This window comes from Bos javanicus, chromosome 29 (assembly GCF_032452875.1).
Source record: "Bos javanicus breed banteng chromosome 29, ARS-OSU_banteng_1.0, whole genome shotgun sequence".
NCBI classification, from domain to species: Eukaryota; Metazoa; Chordata; class Mammalia; order Artiodactyla; family Bovidae; genus Bos; species Bos javanicus.
This window is the reverse complement of record NC_083896.1, coordinates 807,275-834,173: the sequence shown is the minus strand read 5'-3', so window position 1 is coordinate 834,173 and position 26,899 is coordinate 807,275. Positions and strand designations below refer to the sequence as shown.

The 26,899-nt window shown below is 41.3% G+C and overlaps 1 protein-coding gene across 1 annotated transcript in view; it reads left to right on the top strand.

The window, feature by feature from the left end:
• The window catches only part of HEPHL1 (hephaestin like 1), a 92,155-nt gene that overhangs the window by 13,497 nt on the left and 51,759 nt on the right, over nucleotides 1-26,899 (top strand). The window contains exons 2-4 of the mRNA XM_061405954.1: nucleotides 12,041-12,285; nucleotides 19,577-19,789; nucleotides 20,413-20,592. Of these exons, the coding sequence (XP_061261938.1) occupies nucleotides 12,041-12,285; nucleotides 19,577-19,789; nucleotides 20,413-20,592 (638 nt within the window). The remainder of the gene's footprint in view (nucleotides 1-12,040; nucleotides 12,286-19,576; nucleotides 19,790-20,412; nucleotides 20,593-26,899) is intronic.

Genomic DNA, 26,899 nt, shown 5'->3' with positions numbered 1-26,899 from the left:
CCTACTGTCTGCAACCTTTGGACTGTAGCCTTGGACCAGGCTCCTCTGTCCATGCGATTTTTCAGGCAAGAATACTGGCGTGGGTTGCCATTTCCTCCTCCAGGGAATCTTCTCAACCCAGGGATTGAATCTGTGTCTCCTGCATTGCATATGAATTCTTTACCCACTGAGTCATTGGGGAAGCCCACTATATGATTGCTGCTGCTGCTGCTAAGTCGCTTCAGTCATGTCCGACTCTATGCGACCCCATAGATGGCAGCCCACCAGGCTCCCCCGTCCCTAGGATTCTCCAGGCATTCAGATCAGATCAGTCGCTCAGTCGTGTCCGACTCTTTTCGACCCCATGAATTGCAGCACACCAGGCCTCCCTGTCCATCACCAACTCCCAGAGTTCACTCAGACTCACGTCCACCGAGTCAGTGATGCCATCCAGCCATCTCATCCTCTGTCATCCCCTTCTCCTCTTGCCCCCAATCCCTCCCAGCATCAGAGTCTTTTCCAATGAGTCAACTCTTCGCATGAGGTGGCCAAAGTACTGGAGTTTCAGCTTTAGCATCATTCCTGCCAAAGAAATCCCAGGGCTGATCTCCTTCAGAATGGACTGGTTGGATCTCCTTGCAGTCCAAGGCACTCTCAAGAGTCTTCTCCAACACTACAGTTCAAAAGCATCAATTCTTTGGTGCTCAGCCTTCTTCACAGTCCAACTCTCACATCCATGAAACACAAGCTGGAATCAAGATTGCCGGGAGAAATAGCAATAACCTCAGATATGCAGATCACACCACCCTTATGGCAGAAAGTGAAGAGGAACTAAAAAGCCTCTTGATGAAAGTGAAAGTGGAGAGTGAAAAAGTTGGCTTAAAGCTCAACACTCAGAAAACGAAGATCATGGCATCCAGCCCCATCACTTTATGGGAAATAGATGGGGAAACAGTGGAAACAGTGTCAGACTTTATTTTTCTGGGCTCCAAAATCACTGAAGATGGTGACTGCAGCCATGAAATTAAAAGATGCTTACTCCTTGGAAGGAAAGTTATGACCAACCTAGATAGCATATTGAAAAGCAGAGACATTACTTTGCCAACAAAGGTTCGTCTCCAGGCATTAGTTGTCCCTTAATATAGAAAACTTTTTGTTGCTATATAGTTACCAAAGCATCTGTTTTGTCTTCATAGCCAGGTGGGACATATCTTGAATACAGGGACTGATAATTATACATCTTGGCTCCAGTTTTTAATTTAAAGTCTCATATACAGTACAGGTTCAACAATTGCTTGATAGTTGAATGGATAAGGAAAAATTTCCACTAAAAGATCCAGGTTATGGGGCAATGGTGATGCTGGTGAGCTGCACAGCTCTGTGAGCTACAGAGCCCTTGGAATTTAACCTCGCAGCCCATCTCTGCACTGGCTAGATGTTCCCACAGACAGGTTCATTCTGACAGTGGTTGATCTGGCCTGCCTTTGGAAGGTGTCTCCCTTCATGGTATTGTCCTTGGCCTTGGCAATGTGAGCATCTTGTCTTTAAAGCAGTAGAAAGTCTGAAACTTCCCACCCCACTGGATTCCTTCACAGCAGGAGATAAGACACCTCCCCAGCTTGAGTCACAATGTTAGAATGTAGATTGGGGATGAATTTCAAGGTTGGTGATTACTCACTTGCTCACAGTGGGATTATCCTGTGACTGCACTGTAAATATAATATACAACCCTTCCACATGGGCATTCTAACGAGTGTACTCAAGCTAAACTGGAGGCTGCTTCCTATGGATGGCTCTTTGAAGTCGCCCACTTGCTTTGTTACTTGGGCCAGATTTGCATTTTCTAGAGCTCATGGGAGCTGGAGCTTCTGTCACAAATGCAAGATGTATTGTTAGGGGTGGTTTGCTGAATAGACATTGAAAAGACTTTCTCTTATTTCCACCCCTCCTTTACTTTTTCCACTGTAGATAGATCCTATGGATTTAAGTAGCTCCTATGGTTTCAAATAGCTACTGTGGTTTTTATGCCAAGCACTATTGTTGTTGTTGTTCAGTTGCTCAGTTGTATCAGACTCTTTGTGACGCCATGGACTAGCACACCAGGCTTCCTTGTCCTTCACTGTCTCCTGGAATTTGCTCAAACTCATGTCCATTGAGTTGATGATGCCATCCAATCATCCCATCCTCTGTCATCCCCTTCTTTTTCTGCCCTCAGTCTTTCCCAGCATCAGGGTCTTTTCCATTGAGTTGGCTCTTTGCATCAGGTGGCCAAAATATTGGAGCTTCAGCTTCAGCATCAGTCCTTCCAATGAATATTCAGGGTTGATTTCCTTTAGAATCAAGTGGTTCAATCTCCTTGCAGTCCAAGGGACTCTCAAGAGTCTTCTCAAGCACCACAGTTCAAAAGCATCAAATGTTTAACACTTAGCCTTCTTTATGGTCCAGCTCTCACATCCATACATGACTACTGGAACAGACCATGGCTTTGATTATATGGACCTTGGAGTGACCACTGGCTGCTTAGGTTGTCAACTGAAAAAATACAATCTAAAAAAAATGCAATCTAAAAGTTAAGAATTATGTTTATTCAGTGGGAATTGTTAGGACTTTAAACCCAAGATATAGCATCTCAAGTGACCCTGAGAGAACTGTTCCCAAGAAGGTGGGTGGGTGAGGAGTCAGACTACATAGAAGTTTGCAGCAAGGGTCAGGTAATTTGAATATCAAAAGATTATTGTTAATTAAGGAAAACCAGATATCTCAAATTATGGAATTTAGCACTCTTCTATGTATCAGAAGATGTATAAGTGTCTGGGCTCACTGAAATCATTCCTTTCATTTGCGTCTCAGCTGTCTGGGACCAGCAACCTGCTCTGTATCCTTGACTCGCTGCTCACTGCAGGGAGGGGCAGACATGGCCAGGCTGCCACTTTCTCACGTGCCCCACCCACCCCCCACCAGCTGCTCAGCACTTATGGGGGTGGGGGGCGGGATGGCTAATGGCTGCGGACAGATGACACTGTTCTTCCAGGTCTCAGAAATTTACATTTGAAAGGCTGAAATCGCTGATGGTTGTGACATCCTTGTTTATTGATATGGCAGGAAATACTCCATTTCACAAGGTGATAAGACTGATACCCATCCAGGAATGTGCAACACAAGTCAATATATAATTCACTGCTGAAATATGCAGTATATACACTTCCCATCCCTCTGATATCCTCACCTTCTGTCTGGGTGGCTCTGCAGACAACTCACAGTGAGGAACTCTTGCTCAGCAGACATTTGCACATGGGTATATACCCCACTCCAGTACTCTTGCCTGGAAAATCCCATGGACTGAGGAGCCTGGTAGGCTGCAGTCCACGGGGTTGCTACAGTCGGACACGACTGAGTGACTTCACTTTCACTTTTCACTTTCATGCATTGGAGAAGGAAATGGCAACCCACTCTAGTGTTCTTGCCTGGAGAATCCCAGGGATGGGAAGTTTGGTGGGCTGCCGTCTATGGGGTCGCACAGAGTCGGACACGACTGAAGCAACGCAGCAGCAGCATATGTACGTGTGCATGTATGCCCACACTATGAACCCAGAGCAGAGAATTGAGGAGGGGCAGAGGTGTGTCTTTCCCTGCAAAGCCTGCAAGCTCCTACAAATAACTCATTATAACTTTTTACCCATCAAGCTGAGCTTAGAGCGGACACCAGAAATTCTGAATCTAACCCTTGCTCAGATGTTGGCTTACTTGGTGACCAGTATAAAGCCAGGCAACTCCGCCTGCTCCAGGACCAGTTAGTGAGGATGACTCAGTTCTCCTCTACCCTTCCTCCTCCTTCTCCTTCTGAGCAGCCTCCCCAGTTAGGATTTATGCTCAGTTTCTAGTTAACAGAAGCCCCCGAAACACTGGCTTAAGTGTATCTACTCACTTACACAAAAGAGATCCAGAGGTTGGCAATCGTTAGGGTCCCAGGTTCTTTTGGCTTTCCACTTGACTTACCCTCTTCTTCAGTCTCTCAGGAAGGCTGCCAAAGATCCATTGTTCATGTCTTCATTTTAGGCATGGATAATGGGAAATCAAAGGACAGAAAGCATCTCTACCAGCGGAGTTCAGAGATGCACCAAGGAATGATATGTGTTCACATCTTTTTGGCTAGAACTGTGTCACATGACCATCCAAGTTGCAAGTGAAGCTGAGAAACACAAGAGCCTCTATAATAGAGCCCCACTATCAGCATCCAGACTTTTGATCCCATTCCCTTGCACAGGGAAATGTAGGCTTTGGCCCTACGGACCAGCAGAGGTGAACGCTTGCAGCTGGGCAGGCACATGTAGGCTCAGTGGAGGAGGAAGACCAAGTGTGCACAGATCGAAGTGTCCCCAAGACCTGAGTCCTGAGGCTGAGAGAGTGGACTTAGACTTGTCAGTCCAGAGGCTGAGCAGGTGTTGTGCTCCCGGATCAGGATGCTAAGTCTTCCCTGCAGGGAAGGAGAGTTTATCCTCACAGCACACTTCGTGGTGCCAGCTGGGTTTTCAGAGGTAGAAGTCACATAGGAGGAAAGTTTGACCCCTCAGTAGCCAAACAGGCTGTACTCTCTTGTCTAAATAAAATGTAGGCTTGTTTTTATTATGAAAGTAAGTACACTGGTACAAAGTAAAACATTCCCACAGTAGGGAAGAGGGTGAGTAAAAGTAAAGGCTTTAAAATTTTTTGTTGGAGTATAGTAGCTTTACAATACTGTGTTAATTTCTGCTGTACAGCAAAGTAAATCAGCTATATGTATACATATGTCCCCCCCTTTTAGATTTTCTTCCCTTTAGGTCACCATAGAGTATTGAGTAGAGTTCCCTGTTCTATAGAGTAAGTCCTCATTAGTTACCATCCTTATGGCAGAAAGTGAAGAGGAACTAAAAAGCCTCTTGATGAAAGTGAAAGTGGAGAGTGGAAAAGTTGGCTTAAGCTCAACATTCAGAAAACAAAGATCATGGCATCCGGTCCCATCATTTCATGGGAAATAGATGGGGAAACAGTGGAAACAGTGTCAGACTTTATTTTTTGGGCTCCAGATGGTGATTGCAGCCATGAAATTAAAAGACACTTACTCCTTGGAAGGAAAGTTATGACCAACCTAGATAGCATATTGAAAAGCAGAGACATTACTTTGCCAACAAAGGTCCATCTAGTCAAGGCTATGGTTTTTCCTGTGGTCATGTATGGATGTGAGAGTTGGACTGTGAAGAAGGCTGAGGGCCGAAGAATTGATGCTTTTGAACTGTCGTGTTGGAGAAGACTCTTGAGAGTCCCTTGGACTGCAAGGAGATCCAACCAGTCCATTCTAAAGGAGATCAACCCTGGGATTTCTTTGGAGGGAATGATATTGAAGGTGAAACTCCAGTACTTTGGCCACCTCATGTGAAGAGTCAACTCATTGGAAAAGACTCTGATGCTGGGGGTATTGGGGGCAGGAGGAGAAGGGGACGACAGAGGATGAGATGGCTGGATGGCATCACTGACTCAATGGACGTGAGTCTGAGTGAACTCCGGGAGTTGGTGATGAACAGGGAGGCCTGGCGTGCTGCGATTCATGGGGTCACGAAGAGTCAGACACGACTGAGAGACTGAACTGAACTGAACTGAACTGAAGTTAACTATTTTATACATAATAATGTAAATATGTCAATCCCAATTTCCCAATTCATCCCACCATCCCTTTCCCTCCTTGATGTGCATATGTTTGCTCTCTACTTCTGCGTCTGTATTTCTGCTTTGCAAATAGGTTCATCTGTACAATTTTTTTAGATTCCACATATGTGTGGTAATATAAAATATTTGTTTTTCTCTTTCTGATTTGCTTCACTCTGTATGACAGTCTCTAGGTCCATCCACATCTCTGCAAATGGCTCGATTTCATTCATTTTCATAGTTTAGTAATATTCCATTGTATGTATGAGTTACATCTTAATTTTAAAAAGTAGCATGGAGAAATAAATGGAAATACATAGAATTAAATGTAAAAAAGTAAAGTTCTCTTCCCTTCTTGCTCCTGTCTGTGGCCTCAGTCCCAAGTCCCAGAAGCTACACTTTATGGTTTCCCTGGCCACTTTTCAAATGTTTTCTTTGCATATGTGTGTATATACACTGTTTTAAAAATACACAAACAGCATACTTTACACACTTTACATGCTGAAATTTGCTTTTACCATTTAGTATTTGATAATCACACCATCCTTCTACCTGTAAAAACATCTAATTCTTATGTATGGCTAAGTGGTATGTGGGTGGGTATGCTGCTTCTAAGTCACTTCAGTCGTGTCTGACTCTGTGCGACCCCATGGACTGCAGCCCACCAGGCTCCTCCGTCCATGGGATTTTCCAGGCAAGTACTGGAGTGGGGTGCCATTGCAGTTGCTAAATCATATCCAACTGGACTGCAGCCTGCTATGGGATTTCCCAGGCAAGAATACTGGAGTGGGTTGCAGTTTCTTCCTCCAGGGAATCTTCCCAGCTCAGGGATTGAACCTGTGTCTCCTGCATTGCAGGCTGATTCTTTACCACTGAGCCACCTGCCCTGATCGTGTCTGACTCTGTGCGACCCCATAGATGGCAGCCCACCAGGCTCCGCCGTCCCGGGATTCTCCAGGCAAGAACACTGGAGTGGGTTGCCATTTCCTTCTCCAATGCATGAAAGTGAAAGTGAAGTTGTTCAGTCATGTTGGACGCAGCAACCCCATGGACTGCAGCCTACCAGGCTTCTCCATCCATGGGATTTTCAGGCAAGAGTACTGGAGTGGGTTGCCATTGCCTTCTCTGAAGTGGTATGACTGTGCCATAATTTATTTACCCAGTTATTATTATATTTACCCAGTTATTATTATTATTTATTCAGTCAGCAGCTGAAGAAATATTGATATGTCAAGGCTTTTGATACGAAAATCATTGTTATAATTCTCCAGTCCTTTTGTCAGGATTCCTGTCTCATTGGCTCCATTATCTGGATTGGAAGTTGAAGCTGGCATCTGGGTGAGAGAGAGCTTTGCTTCCTCTGGCAGGACTGGCCCTATGATTTCTGGAGTGCTGGCCTTTCTCAGGTCAGGCTCACCTCTGGCTTTTCTTTGGGGGGCCTGAACCCTTGGCTTTCTCCTTTGTCATAGGAACCTCCCCCCATACTGACTCTACACCAAGGGCAGGGAAGGTTGGCACATGTGGGTGCCTGGGAAGGCTAGTAATCTGGTCCTCTGGGCAGATAAACAATATTAGGCTCTTTCAACTGATACTTGCTAAAACATTTATTCAACTCTAATTTGAAGGAAAGGCTGAGTACTGAAGTGTGTACATAGAGTACACAGATCTCTGGTTGCATCATCCTGAAAAGTCTACGGGATGGGCAAAACTACTATTCACACTAGAGATTGCTGGGATCTTTGCCAAAGGGACTGCTTGGGAGCTTGGATTTGAGCCACTTGTATCTGATCATTTGTTGATCTCTTCAAGAAAATGAACATGAAGCCTTGAAAATACCTGTTATTTAACCTTTTGGCCTATAGTTTTTCAGTTCAGTTCAGTGCAATTGCTCAGTCATGTCTGACTCTTTGCAATCCCATGGACTGCAGCACGCCAGGCCTCCCTGTCCATCACCAACTCCTGGGGTTTACTCAAACTCATGTCCATTGAGTCGGTGATGCCACCCAACCATCTCATCCTCTGTCATCCCCTTCTCCTCCTGCCTTCAGTCTTTCCCAGTATCAGGGTCTTTTCAAATGAGTCAGCTCTTCACATCAGGTGGCCGAAGTATTGGAGTTTCAGCTTCAGTATCAGTCCTTCCAATGAATATTCAGGACTGATTTCCTTTAGGATGGACCGATTGGATCTCCTTGCAGTCCAAGGGGCTCTCAAGAGTCTTCTCCAACACCACAGTTCAAAAGCATCAATTCTTCAGAGCTCAGCTTTCTTTATAGTCCAACTCTCACATCCATACATGACTACTGGAAAAGTAGTGTTTAATTAAGTGCTAATCTTAATGAGGTTAACAGAAATCCATTAGCTAATACAGAGACTATCAGACCTGCTATGGATCCATCTACCAAGAAATTCTAGGGAGATTCCCGATAGTTCAGTATTTAGGACTTGGCCCTTTTACTGTTTTGGCCTGGGCTCAATCCCTGTTTGGAGAACTAAGATCCTGGAAGTCTCACAGTGTGCAGCCAAAAAAAAAAGAGAGAGAGAGAGAGTTATCTACTTGAATAGGACCCAGAAAGAGGGAAGAAGAGAGGAGAAGAATTGGGGAAAGATGATGTAGAAGTAAAGAGAGACAGTGAATCTTCTCCAGTTGGCTAAAGAAAGAACCAGATCCGACAAGGCAAGCAGAAGCCATATTCAGGCCACTGGGAGAGGGTGTTTCAGCCAAGCTGTGGCCAGATACCAAGGAATAAAATCCTGCAAATCAAGCATGAAGGTAAATAGTCTCTGTCAGCCAGGCAGGCCTGGTATTCAGAGGTGCAAGCTCAGAAAATTTGCTCAAGTGAGCAGAAGCAGGTGGGTGAAATCAGATGAAGAGAAGTTAGATATGGGAAAATTGTCTTCCTGAAACAAAGATATATGGTCAGATTTCCCTGCTCAAGAATCTTCAATGACTGTTAATTATAGATATAATTATATCCTGGGCTTCCCAGGTGGTGCTAGTGGTAAAGAACCCGCCTTCCGATGTAGGAGACTCAGGTTTGATCCCTGGGTTGGGAAGATCCCCTGGAGGAGGAAATGGCTACCCACTCCAGTGTTCTAGCCTGGAAAATCCTGTGGACAAAGGAGCATGGTGGGGTACAGTCCATGGGGCCATGACGAGTTGGACATGAATAAAAGAGAATGGAAGATACAGTAAATGAGAAAGAGAAAAGTGAAAAGTTATATCATGATGAAAGCAAGTTGGAGTTGATTAGAGAGAAGAAGCAAATAGCAAAATTTAAGAGATGAGAGGAACGTACAAGTCCCCAGCAGATTCTCTCCTTGGGCTGGCCATATGGTTGCCAAAAGCTCTAGACTCACGTTCCCAGTTCTGAGTACACAAAATGCTATCCTTCACAAGTTCCTAGATTTCCTTGGATTTAACCAACCAGCCATGCTATGGCTGTCCCTGAACCAATCACTGTGGTCCAGGGTGGCTTTGTTGGTTGGAGTTGTCCAAGTGTGGACCATGAGCCATCCCTCCACCAGTGACAGAGTGCTCCACCAACGATGTGGTTGGTGTGCTGATCGGTTAGGTTGAGTCACTTTTTCCATTGCGGGAGGTGGATGCAGAGCCCCACCCATGCACATAGAATGAGAATGCGGAAGGCTTGCCCTTAGACCAAAGAATGTGGTGTGGGTGCTAAGTTGGCAAAGTGTCTGCCATATCAGCTCTTTCCATCTTCTTTGCTTGGGTAACTTGTCTCTGCTCTTTGAGACCATATTTAGGCCCAACTTCGTCTAGGAAACCTCACCTGATACATTTTATGCCCCAGATTAGATGCCTGTGTTCTCATAATGTTACTGAAGCAAACATGGATCCACTTACCCAGTACGTAGCAAAGCATGTTTACCGATACCAGGCTGTGGTGAAGGAGAGTACAGCATTTGTTGCAAGGCACTCAACGTGGGGCCAAGCAAAGAAAACAGGCAGCTCATGCTCAAAAGACCCAAATGCCCCAGTGGTTTTCAGGGAGGGTTTTTTAAAGTGAGATCGAGGGTATGTGATCAGTTCATGTGATCCTTCTGACTGACTGGTGGTGAGGTGATGGTGGTGTTTGGGAGTCAACACCATCAATCTGTTTCCTACTCATCTGGGGTTGACATGCTGGTGGTCAGCACATAGTTAACTTTTTCCTCTTGGTGCAGGATTTAGTATCTGCAAAACAACTCAAGGTTATGATGCAGAATATTGTCTGTAGCTCTTGAGGAGGAACTAAAGGCCTTTGACTTTGTTTTACAGCTAAACTATTACTTTGTCTTGTCTTTGTTTCTGCATTTTCTCACTTCTCTGGTTAAACTTGCTCTTTGGATCTTGGGGAATACCTAGGAGACTAAAACTTTTCTACAAACAAGAGGCAGGGGACACCAGGGATCTGTCACTGGGAAGGCCCCACAAGGTCCTGCTTGGTTTCAATAACTCTTCCTTCTAGAATGAGAGCTCCTTCAAGTCTTTGCCCTTTTTCTCGAGTACAGGGCTTGAGATACTCACAGTCTGTTGAGTGACTGAGAGGGAATGCATACACACAGGCAGGAGCGTGTACGACAGTGGGACTTGCCTCTCATCACCTGATTAGACACAGCTACACTGGGATGGCTGTACCCAGGAGTTTTGTTCAAGCAGAAGCTAGTACTTCTGGGATTGGAGTCCCACACTAAGCACATAGACTGAGAGTGAGGAAGGGGGTTCCACCCCCAGGAGAAGATGGTATGGCCACCTCCAAAGTAGTGTCATTAGCACTGCTATTGTCTCAGGCTCCCAGACTCTGGGACTGAGTCTCCCTTTTACTCTGGGGTTCCAGGAGGGTATCTGGACACTTCACGTCCTAGAATCTTATTTTTTTCACATCCATCTCTTTTCTGTTGCACCACACCCTCCTGGTCTCCAAACAGCCTCCCTGCCCCCCATCTTTGGTATTCTCTTTGCCTGACTCCTTTAAAACTTACACACCACTGCAATAATACTTATTGCACCATCCTTAAATACTGATTATCATGTCACCCATTTTATGAGAAACCTCAGTGAGTCTTCAGAGCTTCCAGGATAAATTCTAAATTCTTCAACCTATGATAACCATATGATAAAGTTCATTACCAGTCTTTCCCCAGATTTTTCATGCAGCCATACTGCTCACTCCTCACCATCCACCCCTACTGCTGCTGCTGCTAAGCTGCTTCAGTCGTGTCCGAGTCTGTGCGACCCCATAGACGGCAGCCCACCAGGCTCCCCCATCCCTGCGATTCTCCAGGCAAGAACACTGGAGTGGGTTGTCATTTCCTTCTCCAATGCATGAAAGTGAAAAGTGAAAGTGAAGTCTCTCAGTTGTGTCCGACTCTTCACAACCCCATGGACTACAGCCTGCCAGGCTCCTCTGTCTATGGGATTTTCCAGGCAAGAGTACTGGAGTGGGGTGCCATGGCCTTCTCTGATTCACCCCTGAGCCCCAGCTTATAAACCACTCTCCCCCAGATCACCCATACTTCTTCCTCCTTGTTGCTCAAGCTCCACCCCTGCTTAGTATCTTCAAGTTTTCCATTTTTTTACCCAATCTTACTTCTCCTTAATCTCTGCATTTTTCATGAGGTGTTTCTGACCTCTTTGATCCACAGCAATCTTTTCCTTCTGTGAATAAATATATCCCTAGAAAAATGGAGCCTATATCCATTGCATCAACCAGTCAGTTGGCACTTAACCATAAATTTCTTTGTGCAGTTACTTAATTTTTTCAATATTGGATCATAAACTCTTACTTAGAATGCAGTAAGTGCATCAGATCAGATCAGATCAGATCAGTCGCTCAGTTGTGTCCGACTCTTTGAGATCCCATGAATCGCAGCACGCCGGGCCTCCCTGTCCAATACCAACTCCCGGAGTTCACTCAGACTCACGTCCATCAAGTCAGTGATGCCATCCAGCCATCTCATCCTCTGTCGTCCCCTTCTCCTCTTGTCCCCAATCCCTCCCAGCATCAGAGTCTTTTCCAATGAGTCAACTCTTCGCATGAGGTGGCCAAAGTACTGGAGTTTCAGCTTTAGCATAGTGTTAAATGAAAAAGTGAATGGGATTGTATTGAATGAAAAGGGGCAAATGGACTGCAAATATCTTGGTTCTGTTTTAGTTTGGTTGTGAATACTATTTGTGCCTTTCAGCTTGTCACTTAACTCTTGGCCTCCATTTCCTCTCTAATAAATTGAGGATAATCTTACCAACTCTACAGAGGCTGAAGTGCTATGGTGAACACCAAATGAGAAATCATACTTGTAAGCACTTGATGAACTATTAAGGTAAGCTATTAGGATTTCTCTTTTAGCTTTAATTATAAAATATTTTCCTTCTTACTTTCAGGCTTGCAACCTTATATCTGGAAAGAGGGCCCAACAGAATAGGAAGTCTTTACAAAAAGGCTGTTTACAGACACTACACAGATGAGACCTATTCCAAGGAGATCCCCAAGCCTCCCTGGCTTGGATTCTTGGGTCCCATCTTGAAGGCTGAAGTGGGTGATGTGATTGTCATCCATTTAAAGAACTTTGCGTCCCGCCCTTACTCCTTGCATCCACATGGCGTTTTCTACAACAAGGATTCAGAAGGTAAGTATCAATCATATTATAGGTGTCTTGTCTCTCCTTCCTATGTAACGCAATTGTCAGCTATGGTGAGCAGGATTCTAAAACCACAGTGGTAACATGTGTTCTTTTAACTTCTCCCTGCCTCCTCCTCACCCCACCTGCCTCTGTCCCTACCTTCTCTTCCTCTTCTTCCTTTTTCTTTCCCTTATTTCCTCCCTCCCTCCTTTCTTCCTCTATGTTGCTACAGGGGTAGGTGCTGAGGTCCCTTGGCACGTGCTCCAGCACAGCTCCGAGGCACACTAACCTTCCTTGTCAATTAGTCATGACCGGGCCTCACACTGGATAAAGACCAGCATGCGTGATGGGTTCCCATGTCCTGTCCAGTAACAGCCTCGGCTGTGGAGAGAGTGTCACAGTGCTCGTGGGCCTCAACTTCCCTGCTTAAAGCTACTGTCTGTGGTGCTTCCTTTCTGAAGCTGCCCTGTCTTCTTGTTTGCACTTCAAGAGTTTCAATAGTGCAATTCCCTGAGTTCTCCCTAAGGTTAAAAAAAAGTATAAGGGCACTCTTGGACTTTTGAAATGGGAACCATTTCTCAATCTTCAGAAGTATTTTTCTCATCCCTCACTGCATTCTTGCTCGTGATCCGTTGGAACGGGTTAAATGGTACTAAACGTGCTACACCCTGACTCTGAGGAATATGCCGGGAAGAGTAACCTTACCTTGGATGCAGTTCACTTTATCATAAAGGGAAGCTTCTGGATTGTGGTGAATGTCCTAAGGCAGCCAGACTGGCTTGGCAGTTGCCACGACCAGGTCTGTCTAAGTAGCCAGAGCAGGCACCACTGATGAAGGACACGAGATGCGGAGCCCCCTTTGTTCTTGGCCATTTTCCTCCGCCTGAAGTGCAGCAAAGCTCCTGGTCACTGATCTGGTTAGTTCTGAATAGTTGAAAGTGAGCACAAAAAATTCTTTACCTTCATGGACCTTCCACTGGGTGCCCACCAGATATCAGAGACTGACTCTAGGTATTGGGAAAAAGATAAATAAATCATAGGCTATAGTAGAAAATCAATGACTATAACTATAAAGGTTTATTTCAAGGTTCTCAATACCATTCTACTGATTCTATCTGCTTATCCTTTCACCAATGCTGTGTTATTTTGCTTACTATAAATTTATAGTAAGTTTTGAAATTGGTAAGTATAAGATCTCCAACCTTGCTTTTTTAAAAAAGACTTTAAAGCTTTTCTAGGTTCTTTGCATTTTCATATCAATAAATATCAGATCAGCTTGTTAATTTTTACCAAAAAAGTTAATTGATTTTGATGAGGGTTGCATTGAGTCTATTGATCAGTTGGGGAAAAACTGTTGTCTGCACTGAAAGATGAATTACCATCTGGGAAATATTGACTCTTCCAATCTGAGCATAAAATTTAGATCATAAATGTCTCTAAACAATGTCTTAGATTTTAGCGCACAAGATTTGCATTCTTTTGCTCAGTTTATTCAGAATTAGTATTTTATTCTTTCTGGTACTATTATATATGGAATAGTGTTCTTAATTTCATTTTTGGTTGTTGCTAGTGTAAATAAATACACTTGGTTTTTATATGTTTATCTTGAATCTTATTATCTCATTAAACTTGTTTTTTAATAGATGCTTAAAGGGTTCCTTAGAATTTTCTAAATACTGAATCATGCCACTATGAATAAACAGAGTTTTATTTCTTCCTTACCAATTGGTAAACCTTTAATTTTTTCTTTTGCCTTATTGCACTGGCTAGAACCTTCAGGACAATATTTAATAATAGTGGTGAGAGCAGACATTCTTGCCTTGTTCTCATTAGGAAGAAAGCATGTTGTCTCCCTCCCGTTAAGCAAGAGGCTAGCCATGGATTTTTCTTAGATATACTTTATCAGGTTAAGGAAATTCCCATCTACTCCTAGACTGTTAAAAGTTTTTAACTTGATAAGCACTAGATTTTGTTTGTTTTCTGCCTCTTTTGAGACGAGGGTGTAGTTTTTGTCCTTTATTTTATTAATATATTTTATTACCTTAGTTTATTTTTGAACGTTAAACCAACTTTGCAGTCATAGGATAAATTCCATTTGGACATGGTATGTAATTCTTTTTATATGTTGCTGGGGTTTGCTAGTATTTTGTTAGACTTTTTTGGTGTACACTTATGAGGAATACTGGTCTATAGTTTTCCTTTCTTATGGTATTTTTAATCTGGTTTTGGTGTCAAGGTACTGTTTGCTTCACAGGGTGAATTTGGAACTATTCCTTTCTCTATTCCCTGAAAGATTCTGTAATGGACTGGTATCATTTCTTCTCAGTATTTCATAGAATTTATAAGTGAAACCATCTGAGCCTGGGTTTTGTTTGAGGGGAGAATCTTAATTGTGAAACAGTTCCTTTGTGTATTAGGTCTATTCCAATTCTTTATTTATTCTTAAGTCAGTTTTAGTAATTTGTTTCTCTCCAGAAATTTTTCAGTTTTATCTAAGTTGTCTAATATTTTGGCATAAAATTATTTGTAATAGTCCCTTTATAGTCTTTTTAATTTCTGTAAGTCTCTAAAATGACACCCCATTTTTCATTCCTGGTTTTGGTAACTGGGGCCCTCTCTCTTTCTTGGCAGTCTATATAAAGTTTTCTCAATTTTGTTGATCTTTTTCGAGGAACTAACTAACTTCTGGATTCATCTATTTTACAGTTTTCTATTTCCTCCTTCACTGATTTCTGCTCCAAAATTTATGTGTGTGTGTTAGTTGCTCAGACATGTCCGACCCTTTGGTTGTAGCCTACCAAGCTCCTCTGTCCATGGAATTCTCCAGGGAAGAACTGGAGTGGATAGTCATTCCCATCTGTAGACCACTTTCGATGCTGTGTGATTTTCATCTTGTGCTTCCCACGTGGCGCTAGTGGTAAAGAACTTGCCTGCCAGTGCAGGAGACATTAGAGACTCGGGTTCAATCCCTTGGTTGGGAAGATCCAGGGAGGAGGGCATGGCAACGCACTCCAGTATTCTTGCTGAGAATTTCATGGACACGAGAGCCTGGTGGGCTACAGTCCATAGGGTCTCAAAGAGTCGAACTGAAGTGATTTAGAATGCACGCCCACAGTTTTCCTCTACATCAGGGATTGGCAACGTATGGTCCACGGGACATGTTTTTATATAGCCCATGAGTTAAGAATGCTTTATATATATATGAAGTTGGGGGAAAAACTAAGATTTTGAGACAGAAATCTGCAAAGCCTAAAATATTTATACTCAGACTCTTCACAGGAAATGTTTTCTGAACCCAGCTGTATATAAATATACTATCGTTTACTTTTCTATTACATTCTTGATAGGTATTTGAGTGCTCTGCTGTTTTTTGACTCCTGAGAAATACTGCTGTGAACATTCTTACATGCTTTCTGCTCCAGTTGCATATGCTTCTCTAAGAAACATATCTAAGAGTGAAAATATACATACCTATGTTCAAATTTAGGAGATAACTCTGGTTTTCCAAAGTGGTTGTACCAATTATATTCTTAACAGCAGTGTATGAAAATTCCAGTTGCTGTACATTCCCAACAACACTGAATACTACCAACTTTAGTAGAAATTTTTGCCTATTTGTTAGGTCCGTAGTGCTATATCATTGTCATTGTAATCTAGGGTTTCCCTGTAATGAAATTTATTAAATTAAGTATTTTTTTTTTCTAAATACTGATCCCATACCAATACCTTTACTATTTTCCTATGGGATTTTCTGGGTTTTTTTTGTCACTTAGTTGACGGAGTACTTTATTTTGAATATGAATCCTTTCATCAGTTATGTATGTCGTGAATATGTGACTTGCTTTTTCATTCTTTTAAGGTATCTTTTAATGAACAGAACTTCTTAACTTTCTTTTTTGTTTTCTTTTTAAAATTAACTTATTTATTATAATTGGAGGCTAATTACTTTACAATATTGTAGTGGTTTTTGCCATGGCTGATAACATGAATCAGCCATGGGTGTACATGTGTCTCCCATCCTGAACCCCCCTCCCTCTTCCCTCCCCATCCCATCCCTCAGGGTTGTCCCAGTGCACTGGCTTTGAGTGCCCTGCTTTCATGCATCAAACTTGGACTGGTGATCTATTTCACATATGATAATTGAAATCATATTTCAATTGAAATAATCGAATACATGTTTCAATGCTATTCTCTCAAATCATTCCACCCTCACCTTCTCCCACAGAGTCCAAAAGTCTGTTCTTTATATCTGTGTCTCTTTTGCTGTCTCAAATATAGGGTCATCATTACCATCTTTCTAAATTCCATATATACGCGTTAATATACTGTATTGGTGTTTTTCTTTCTGACTTACTTCACTTTGTATAATAAGCTTCAGTTTCATCCACCTCATTAGAACTGACTTAAATGCATTCTTTTTAATAGCTGAGTAATATTCCACTGTGTATATATACCACAGCTTTCTTATCCATCTAGGTTGTGTCCATGTCCTGGCTATTGTAAACAGTGCTGTGATGAATGTTGGGGTACACGTGTCTCTTTCAATTCTGGTTTCTTTGGTGTGTATGCCCAGCAGTGGGATTGCTAGGTCATACAGCAGTTCTATTTCCAGTGTTTTTTTTTTTTTTAATTTAAATTTATTTATTTTAATTGGAGGCTAATTACTTTACAATATTGTATTGGTTCTGCCACACATCGACATGAATCTGCCATGGGCATACACGTGTTCCCCATCCTTAACCTCCCTCCCCATACCATCCTTCCAGGTCATCCCAGTGCACCAGCCCCAAGCAATTTCCAGTTTTTGAAGGAATCTCCACACTGTTCTCCATAGTGGCTGTATTATTTTGCATTCCCACCAACAGTGTAAGAGGATTCCCTTTTCTCCACCCCCTTTCCAGCATTTATTGCTTGTAGATTTTTGGATAGCAGCCATTCTGATCGGCATGAGATGGCACCTCATTGTGGTTTTGATTTGCATGTCTCTGATAATGAGTGATGTTGAGCATCTTCTCATGTGTTTGTTAGCCATCTGTATGTCTTCTTTGGAGAAATGTCTGTTTAGTTCTTTGGCCCATTTTTTTGATTGGGTCATTTATTTTTCTGGAATTGAGCTGCAGGTGTTGCTTGTATATTTTTGAGATTAATTCTTTGTCCGTTGCTTCATTTGCTATTATTTTCTCCCATTCTGAAGGCTGTCTTTTCACCTTGCTTAAGTTTCCTTCATTGTGCAAAAGCTCATAAGTGTAATTGTGGTTAAAATTTATCAGTGCTTTCTTTAACAATCAGTACATTTTATAATTATTTTAAAAAGCTTCCTACTCTAAAACCATGAAGATATTCTCCCATTTTACTTTCTTAAAGCTTTACAGTTTTGCCTTTTACCTTAAGGACTTGAATACGCCTGGAATTGGCTTCTATTTAACCTGTTGTTGTTGCTGTTGTTCAGTCACTAAGTAGTGTCTGAGTCTCGTGACCCCATGAACTGCAGCATGCCAGTATTCCCTGTTCTTCACTATCTCCTGGATCTTGCTCAGACTCATGTCCATTGAGTCGGTCATGCCATCCACCATCTCATCCTCCATCGTCCCCTTCTCCTCTTGCCTTCAGTCTTTCCCAGCATCAGGATCTTTTCCAATGAGTCAGCTCTTCACATCAGGTGGACAAAGTATTGGAGCTTCAGCTTTACCATCAGCCCTTCCAGTGAATATTCAGGGTTGATTTCCATTAGAATGGACTGGTTTGATCTCTTTGCCATCCAAGGGACTCTCAAGAATCTTCTCCAGCACCACAGTTTGAAAGCATCAATTCCTCAATGCTCAGCCTTCTTTATCATCCAACTCTCACTTGTGTACATAATGACTGAAAAAAAACATTGCTTTGACTAGATGGACCTTTGTGGGAAAAATGATGACTCTGCTTTTTAATACGCTGTCCAGGTTTGTCATAGCTTTCCTTCCAATGTGCTGATGTCTTTTAATTTCATGGCTAAAGTCACTGTCTACAGTGATTTTGGAGCCCAAGAAAAGAAAATCTGCCACTATTTCCATTTTTTCCCCTTCTTTTTGCCATAAAGTGATGAGCACAAATGCCATGACGTTAGTTTTTTGAAAATTGAGTTTTAAGCCAAGTTTTTTACTTTTGTCTTTCACTTTCATTAGAGGTTCTTTAGTTCCTCTTTGCTTTCTGCCATTAGGGTGGTGTCATCTGCATATCTGAGGTTGTTGATATTTCTCCTGGCAATCTTGATTCCAGCTTGTGGTTCATCCAGCCCAGCCTTTGACATGATATTCTCTGCACAAATACACAAGGTGACAATATACAGCCTTGATGTACTCCTTTCCCCATTTTGAATCAGCCCATTGATCAGTGTAATGTTCTAACTGTTGCTTCTTGGCCCACACACAGGTTTCTCAGGAGACAGGTAAAGTGGTTTGATATTCGCATCTCTTTAAGAATTTTCTTCAGTTTGTTGTGATCCCCACAGTCAAGTCAAAGGCTTTCATGTAGTCAATGAAGCAGAAGTAGATGTTTTTCTGGAATTCCCTTGCTTTCTCTATGATTTAATTTATGTTGGCAATTTGATCTCTGGTTCCTCTGCCTTTTCTAAGCCCAGCTTCTACATCTAGAAGCTCTCAGTTCACATACTGCTGAAGCCTAGCTTGAAGAATTTTGAGCACAATCTTACTAACATGTGAAATGAGCACAATTGTCTGTTACTGTGAATATTCTTTGATATTGCTCTTCTTCGGGATTAGAATGAAAACCAGTCTTTTCCAGACTTGTAGCCATTGCTGAGTTTTCAAATTTGCTGGCGTATTGAGTGCAGCACTTTAATTAACAGCATCATCTTTTAGGATTTTAAATAGCTCAGTTAGAATTCCATAACCTCCACTAGCTTTGTTTGCAGTAATGTTTCCTGAGGCCCACTTGACTTCATAGACCAAGATGTCTGGCTCTAGGTGACCACACCATTGTGGTTATCTAAGTCATTAAGATCTTTTTGGTATAATTCTTCTGTGTATCCTTGCATACCTTTTCTTAATCTTCTCTTAAAAATTTACTAAGTATCTGACTCTGCAGGACACAATATACAGTGCCTCATATAGTTCTTACATCTCTGTGGGGTGGATTCCAGATTTATTGGTAGAAAAACAAGGCAGTGAGAATTTAAGTAACAAGTCTTAAATCCCATAGCAAATAAATTTTAGCTGATATATGTTTGATTTCAAAGCTCTAGCTCTTTCCACTATAATGTGCGATCTCTGTGTTTTAACTGTTTCATTTTTCTTGAAAGGAGCCCTGTATCCAGATGGAACATCTGGAAGGAACAAGGATGATGACATGGTTCCTCCTGGCAAAAACTATACCTACGTCTGGCCAGTGAGAGAAGAATATGCTCCTGCCCCAGCAGATGCAAACTGCCTGACTTGGGTGTACCATTCACATATTGATGCCCCTAAGGACATCTGTTCTGGGCTAATTGGCCCACTGCTGGTGTGCAAAGAAGGTAAGATGCCTAGAAACCCCTCGGTGCCTAGAAACCTCTTCCCAAGTGTGCTGAAAAGTGAATATAGTCTTCAGGTCTTATCTTGCCCACCCGCCTTGCATCACACAAAGTGTGTCTCTTCTTCCTAACTTTCTGTAAGAGTAAAGAAATTCTCCTAACATAGAAGATCCATAGCAGGGACAATAACTCAGACTTCTGCCTAAAACCATCATCGCATTCTGAAACCTATATGCAAAAACTACACACGGACACCACACACAGGAAAGTGTAAAATGTACTCAAATAACCAGGGATGCTTTGCTTTATTATTTCACCCACATAATCACCTTGCTACTTTGTACCCTATTAACTGATTTAATATATCTATTTTTATCAATAAAGTATATTTCTTTTAAGGATAGCCAGGTTTCCAAGTCTGTGGTTGTGAGAATTTCTGTTTCATGACTTTTACATGGTTCTGTCATTTCCATCAAAGCCCTTCACTGCTTTTATGTTGTGGGTTACTCTTGTAGATATAGGTCTTTAAAAATCTTCACATTTATCTGATACTATTGACAGAAAGAAAAGCTCATCTTGGTTTAGTTCACTTTGAACTTTTCCTACTCCTTTAATGTTCCTGATAGGTATCCTGCACAGCTATTCAGGAACAAGGACTGATGTAGACCGGGAGTTTGTTATAATGTTTACTCTTGTGGATGAGAATCAAAGCTGGTACCTCGATGAAAATATCAGACAATTCTGCACTGATCCTGATTCAGTTGACAAAAAAGATGCTGTTTTCCAGAGAAGTAATAAAATGCATGGTGAGTGTCTCCCATGTTATCAAGTACATACCAACTGTCGTTTGTGTATCTGGCACTACAAGGGATACAAAACACACAGAAATAGCAAACCGAGCTTTCCAAGATTTATAACTTAGTGATGAGAATAATAAGAAAGTGATGAAACATAATACCAGTCAGAATCTAAAGCAAAGAAAGAGAGCAAAGAAGAAGAAAGGAACAGAGAGGAGACGCAAGAACGGAGAGCAATGAACAAAATGGTAATAAGCACACACTTATCAGCAATTAAATGTAAATAGACTACATTCTCAAATCAAAAGACACAGAGGGACTAAATAGATTAAACAGCAACAACAACCAAGCCAAGACCTATCTATTACATTACCTACAGGAGACACACTTTAATTTTAAGGACACATATAGATGGACACTGAATGGATGGAAAAAAGTATTCCATGCAAATAGAAACCAAAAGAAAGGTGGAGTAGCTACACTTATATCAGAGTTTAAATTGACTTTAAAACAAAGGCTATAATAGGATACCAAGAATGGTGTACATAATTATAAAGTGGTAAATTCAACAAGAATAGATAACATTTAAAATATTCATGCACCCAACATAGGACAACTTATATACATATAAGGCAAATATTAACAGACATAAAGGGCAAAACAGACAGCAATACATAATGGCAAAGTACTTTAATACCCTACTTATAGCAGTGTAGGTGTCCAGAAAGAAAATCAATTAAGAAATACCGGTGTTAAACAACATGTTAGATCAGATGGACTTAACAGATATTTATAGAACATTCCATCCAAAACCAACAGGATACTCATCGTTCTCAAGAGCACATGGAACATTTTTTAAGACAGATCATATGTTAGGCCACTGCTACTGCTAAGTCACTTCAGTCGTGTCTGACTCTGTGTGACACCATAGACGGCAGCCCACCAGGCTCCCTCATCCCTGGGATTCTCCAGGCAAGAACACTGGAGTGGGTTGCCATTTCCTTCTCCAATGCATGAAAGTGAAAAGTGAAAGTGAATTTGCTCAGTCTTATCCGACTCTTAGCGACCCCATGGACTGCAGCCTACCAGGCTCCTCTGTCCATGGGATTTTCCAGGCAAGAGTACTGGAGTGGGGTGCCATTGCCTTATCCGTGTTAGGCCACAGATAAGTCTTAATACACTTAAGAGAACTGAAATCACATCAACCATCTTTTCTGACCACAATGGGCTAGAAATTAATTATATGAATAAAACTAGAAAATTTACAAACATGTGGAATTAAACAGCATGTTACTGAACAGTCAATAGGTTGAATAAGAACTCTAAAAAGAAATTTTTAAAAAGCTTGAAACAAATGAAAATGGAAATGTAATATATAAAATTTTATGGGATACAGCAAAAAGAATTCTAAGGGGGAAGTTCATATTAATAAATGCCTATCTCAGAAAACAAGAAAAGTTTCAAGTAAGAAGCTAACTTTACACCTAAAGAACTAGAAAAAGAACAAATTGGGCCCAAAATTACTAGAAGAAAGGAAATAAAGAAAATTAGAGCAGAAAGCAATGGCACTCCACTCCAGTACTCTTGCCTGGAAAATCCCATGGATGGAGGAGCCTGGTAGGCTGCAGTCCATGGGGTCGCTAAGAGTCGGGCACGACTGAGTGACTTCACTTTCACTTTTCACTTTCATGCATTGGAGAAGGAAATGGCAACCCACTCCAGTATTCTTGCCTGGAGAATCCCAGGGACAGAGGAGCCTAGTGGGCTGCCGTCTATGGGGTCGCACAGAGTCGGACACGACTGAAGCGACTTAGCAGCAGCAGCAGAGCAGAAAGGGCAAAACAAAAATGAAATAGACACTAAAATATTTAATTAGACTCACTAAGAAAAAAGAGAAAGAACTCAAATAAACAAAATCAGAAATGAAAGATGAGAAACACAAAGGATCATAAGAAATTACCATGAACAAATATATGCCAACATGTTGGATAACATATAAGAAATGCATACGTTCCTAGAAACATACAGCCCACCAAGACTGAATCATGATGGAATAGACTTTTAACAGACTGATTAATAGAAAGTAGTAATCAGTAATCAAAAACCTTCCAAGTAAGAAAAGTCCAGGAACAGATGGCTTCTTTAGTTAATTCCATCAAGCATTCAAAGAAGAATTAATACCAATTCTTCTCAGAATCTTCCAAAAAACAGAAGAGGGAGAAACTCTTCCAAACATGTTTTATGAAGCCAGCATTGTGTTGATACCAAAACCAGACAAGGATGCCACACAAAAATAGAAAAAATACAGGCTAATATTCCTGATGAACATAGATGTAAAAATTCTCGACAAAATATCAGCAAGCCAGATTCAGCAATACATTAAAAGTTTCATAACCATGATTAAGTGAGATTTATTCCAAGTATGAAAGGATAATTCAGCTTCCACAAATCCATTAAAGTTGTATGCCACAATAATAAAATTAAGCATATAAATATATGATTATCACAATAGACATAGAAAAAGCATCTGACAAAATTCAACACCTATCTAGGATAAAAACCCTTAACACAGTATAAATGGAACACACCTTAACATAATAAAGACCATATATGACAAGCACACAGCTAAGGTTATACTCAATGGCAAAAGCTGAAAGCTAATCCTCTAAGGTCAGGAACAAGGGAAGGATGCACACTGTTGCCACTTTGATTCAACATGGTGTTGGAAGTCCTAGCCAGAGCAGTTAGGCAAGGAAAAGAAATAAAAATCATCCAAATCTGAAACAAAGAAGTAACTGTTTCTATTTGCAGATGACATATTACATATAGAAAAGCTAAAGACTCCAGTAAATTAGAGGGATATAAAATCAATACACAAAAATCTGTTGCATTTCTTTACATTAATAATGAATTATCTGAAAGAGAAGTTAAGAAAGCAGTCTCATTTACAATTTCATCAAAAGGAATAAAATATCTAGGAATAAATTTAACCAAAGAGGTGAAAACCCCATATATTGAAAACTATGATATTAATAAAAAAATTTAAGAAGACACAAATAAATGGAAAGATATTTTGTGTCCATGAATTAGATGAATTAATATTGTTAAAATACTCATTGTTAAAATATTCAAGGCAGTCTACAGACACAGTGCAATCCCTATGTCAATCTCAATGGTATATCATTTTTACAAAAATAGAAAAAACAACCTAAAATTTGTATGGAACCACTAAAGACCCTGAATAGCCAAAACAATCTTGAAAAAGAACAAAGCTAGAGGCATCATGCTCCTTGATTTTATTACAAAACTATACTAATTTAAACATCTATTTCTGCTCTATTGACTATGCCAAAGCCTTTGACTGTGTGGATCACAATAAATTGTGGAAAATTCTGAAAGAGATGGAAATACCAGACCACCTGACCTGCCTCTTGAGAAATCTGTGTGCAGGTCAGGAAGTAACATTTAGAACTGGACATGGAACAACAGACTGGTTCCAAATAGGAAAAGGAGTACGTCAAGGCTGTATATTGTCACCCTGCTTATTTAACTTATATGCAGAGTACATCATGAGAAACGCTGGGCTGGAGGAAGCACAAGCTGGAATCAAGAGTACTGGGAGAAATATCAATAACCTCAGATATGTAGATGACACCACCACCACTTTCACCCAGAAAGTGAAGAAGAACTAAAGAGCCTCTTGATGAAAGTGAAAGAGGAGAGTGAAAAAGTTGGCTTAAAACTTAACATTCAGAAAACAAAGATCATGGCATCTGGTCCCATCACTTCATGGGAAATAGATGGGGAAACAGTGGAAACAGTGGCTGACTTTATTCTTCTAGGCTCCCAAATCACTGCAGATGGTGATTGCAGCCATGAAATTAAAAGACGCTTACTCCTTGGAAGGAAAGTTATGACCAACCTAGACAGCATATTAAAAACAGAGACATTACTTTGTCAAAAAAGGTCCATCTAGTCAAGGCTATCGGAGAAGGCAATGGCACCCCACTCCAGTACTTGCCTGGAAAATCCCATGGACGGAGGAGCCTGGTAGGGGTCTCAGTCGTATCCATGGGATACGACTGAGCGACTTCACTTTCACTTTTCACTTTCATGCATTGGAGAAGGAAATGGCAACCCACTCCAGTGTTCTTGCCTGGAGAATCCCAGGGACGGTGGAGCCTGGTGGGCTGCCGTCCATTGGGTCGCATAGAGTCGGACATGACTGAAGCGACTTAGCAGCAGCAGCAGCAGTCAAGGCTATGGTTTTTCCAGTGGTCATGTATGGATGTGAGATTTGGACTATAAAGAAAGCTGAGGGCTGAAGAATTGATGCTTTTGAACTGTGGTGTTGGAGAAGACTCTTGAGAGTCCCTTAGCCTGCAAGGAGATCCAACCAGTCCATCCTAAAGGAAATCAGTCCTGAATATTCATTGGAAGGACTGATGCTGAAGCTGAATGCGAAGGGCTGATGGAAAGAGCTGATGCGAAGAGCTGACTCATTTGAAAAGACCCTGATGTTGGGAAAGATTGAGGGCAGGAGGAGAAGGGGATGACAGAGGATGAGATGGTTGGATGGCATCACCGACTCGATGGACATGGGTTTGGGTGGACTCTGGGAGTTAGTGATGGACAGGGAGGCCTGGCATGCTGCGGTTCATGGGGTTGCAAAGAGTCGAACGTGACTGAGCGACTGAACCGAACTAAACTGATACGAATTCGATATTGGCATAAAAACAGACACAGAGATCAATGGAACAGAATAGAGAGCCATGAAATAAGCCTGTGCAAGTATATATAGGAGGAAAAGGACACTCTTCAATAAATGGTGTTGGGAAAATTGAACAGCCACAGGCAAAAGAGTGAAACTGGACCACTATCTTACATATATGCAAAAATTAACTCAAGTTGGATTAAAGACTTGAAAGTAAGATCTGAAAGTATAGAACTCCTATAAGAAAACATAGGTGGTAAGCTGCTTGACATAGGTCTTGGTAGTGATTTTTTTGAATCTGACACCAAAGCAAAAGCAATAAAACCAAAAATAAGCAAGTAGAACTATTTCAAACTAAAAACTTCTACACAGCAAAGGAAACCATCACTGAGGAAAAGCAACCAACTGAATGGGAGAAAATATTTGCAAATCATATATCTGATAAGGAAATAATATCCAAAATATATAAAGAACTCATACAATTCAGTAGCAAAAAGCCATACAACCCTATTTAAAAAATGAACAGAATATCTGAATAGATATTTTTCTAAATAAGAAATACAGATGGCCAATAGGTACGTGAAAAGATGCTCAACATCATTACTCATCAGGGAAATGCAAATCAAAACCACAATGAAATATCATCTCATACCTGTTAGAATGGCGATTATCAAGAAATAACTAATGTAAATTGGTGTAACCACTATGAAAATCAGTATAGAGTTGCCTGATAAGACTAAAAATAAAAACCTAACATATGATCCAGCAATTCTTCTCATGGGTATTTATCTGAAGAAAATGAAAACACTGATTCAAAAGGACGTACACTCCCCTCCATGTTCACTGCAGCATTTTTTTTTTTTTACAATGGCCAATATACAGAAACAGCCTGTGTCCACTCATGGATGAATGGATAAAGAAATTGTGGTCTATAATAAAGGAATATTAAGTGGAATATTCAGCCATAAAAAAAGAATGATCTCTCCATTCGCAACAGCATGATGGACTTTTAGGGCATTATGCTAAGTGAAATAAGTCAGACACAGAAGGCAAATGCTGTATTATCTTTTTTATATGTGGAATCTAACAAACAAGCAAACTCCTCAAAACCAAGCTCATAGATTCAGAGATCAAACTGGTGGTTACAACAGGCAGGGGATGGGGATGGGAGAAATGGCAAAAAAAAAAAAAAAAGTAACGTGTGTCATTCCTTTAAGCTGGCTTAAAATCAACATTCAGAAAACTAAGATCAAGGCATCTGGTCCCATCACTTCAGGGCAAATAGATGGGGAAACAGTGGAAACAATGTCAGACTTTGTTTTTTCGGGCTCCAAAATCACTGCAGATGGTGACTGTAGCCATGAAATTAAAAGACGCTTGCTCCTTGGAAGAAAAGTTTTGACCAACATAGACAGCGTATTAAAAAGAAGAGACATTACTTTGCCAACAAAGGTCCATCTAGTCAAAGCTATGGTTTTTCCAGTAGTCATGTATGAATGTGAGAGTTAGACCATAAAGAAAGCTGACCACTGAAGAATTGATGCTTTTGAACTGTGGTGTTGGAGAAGACTCTTGAGAGTCCCTGGACTGCAAGGAGATCCA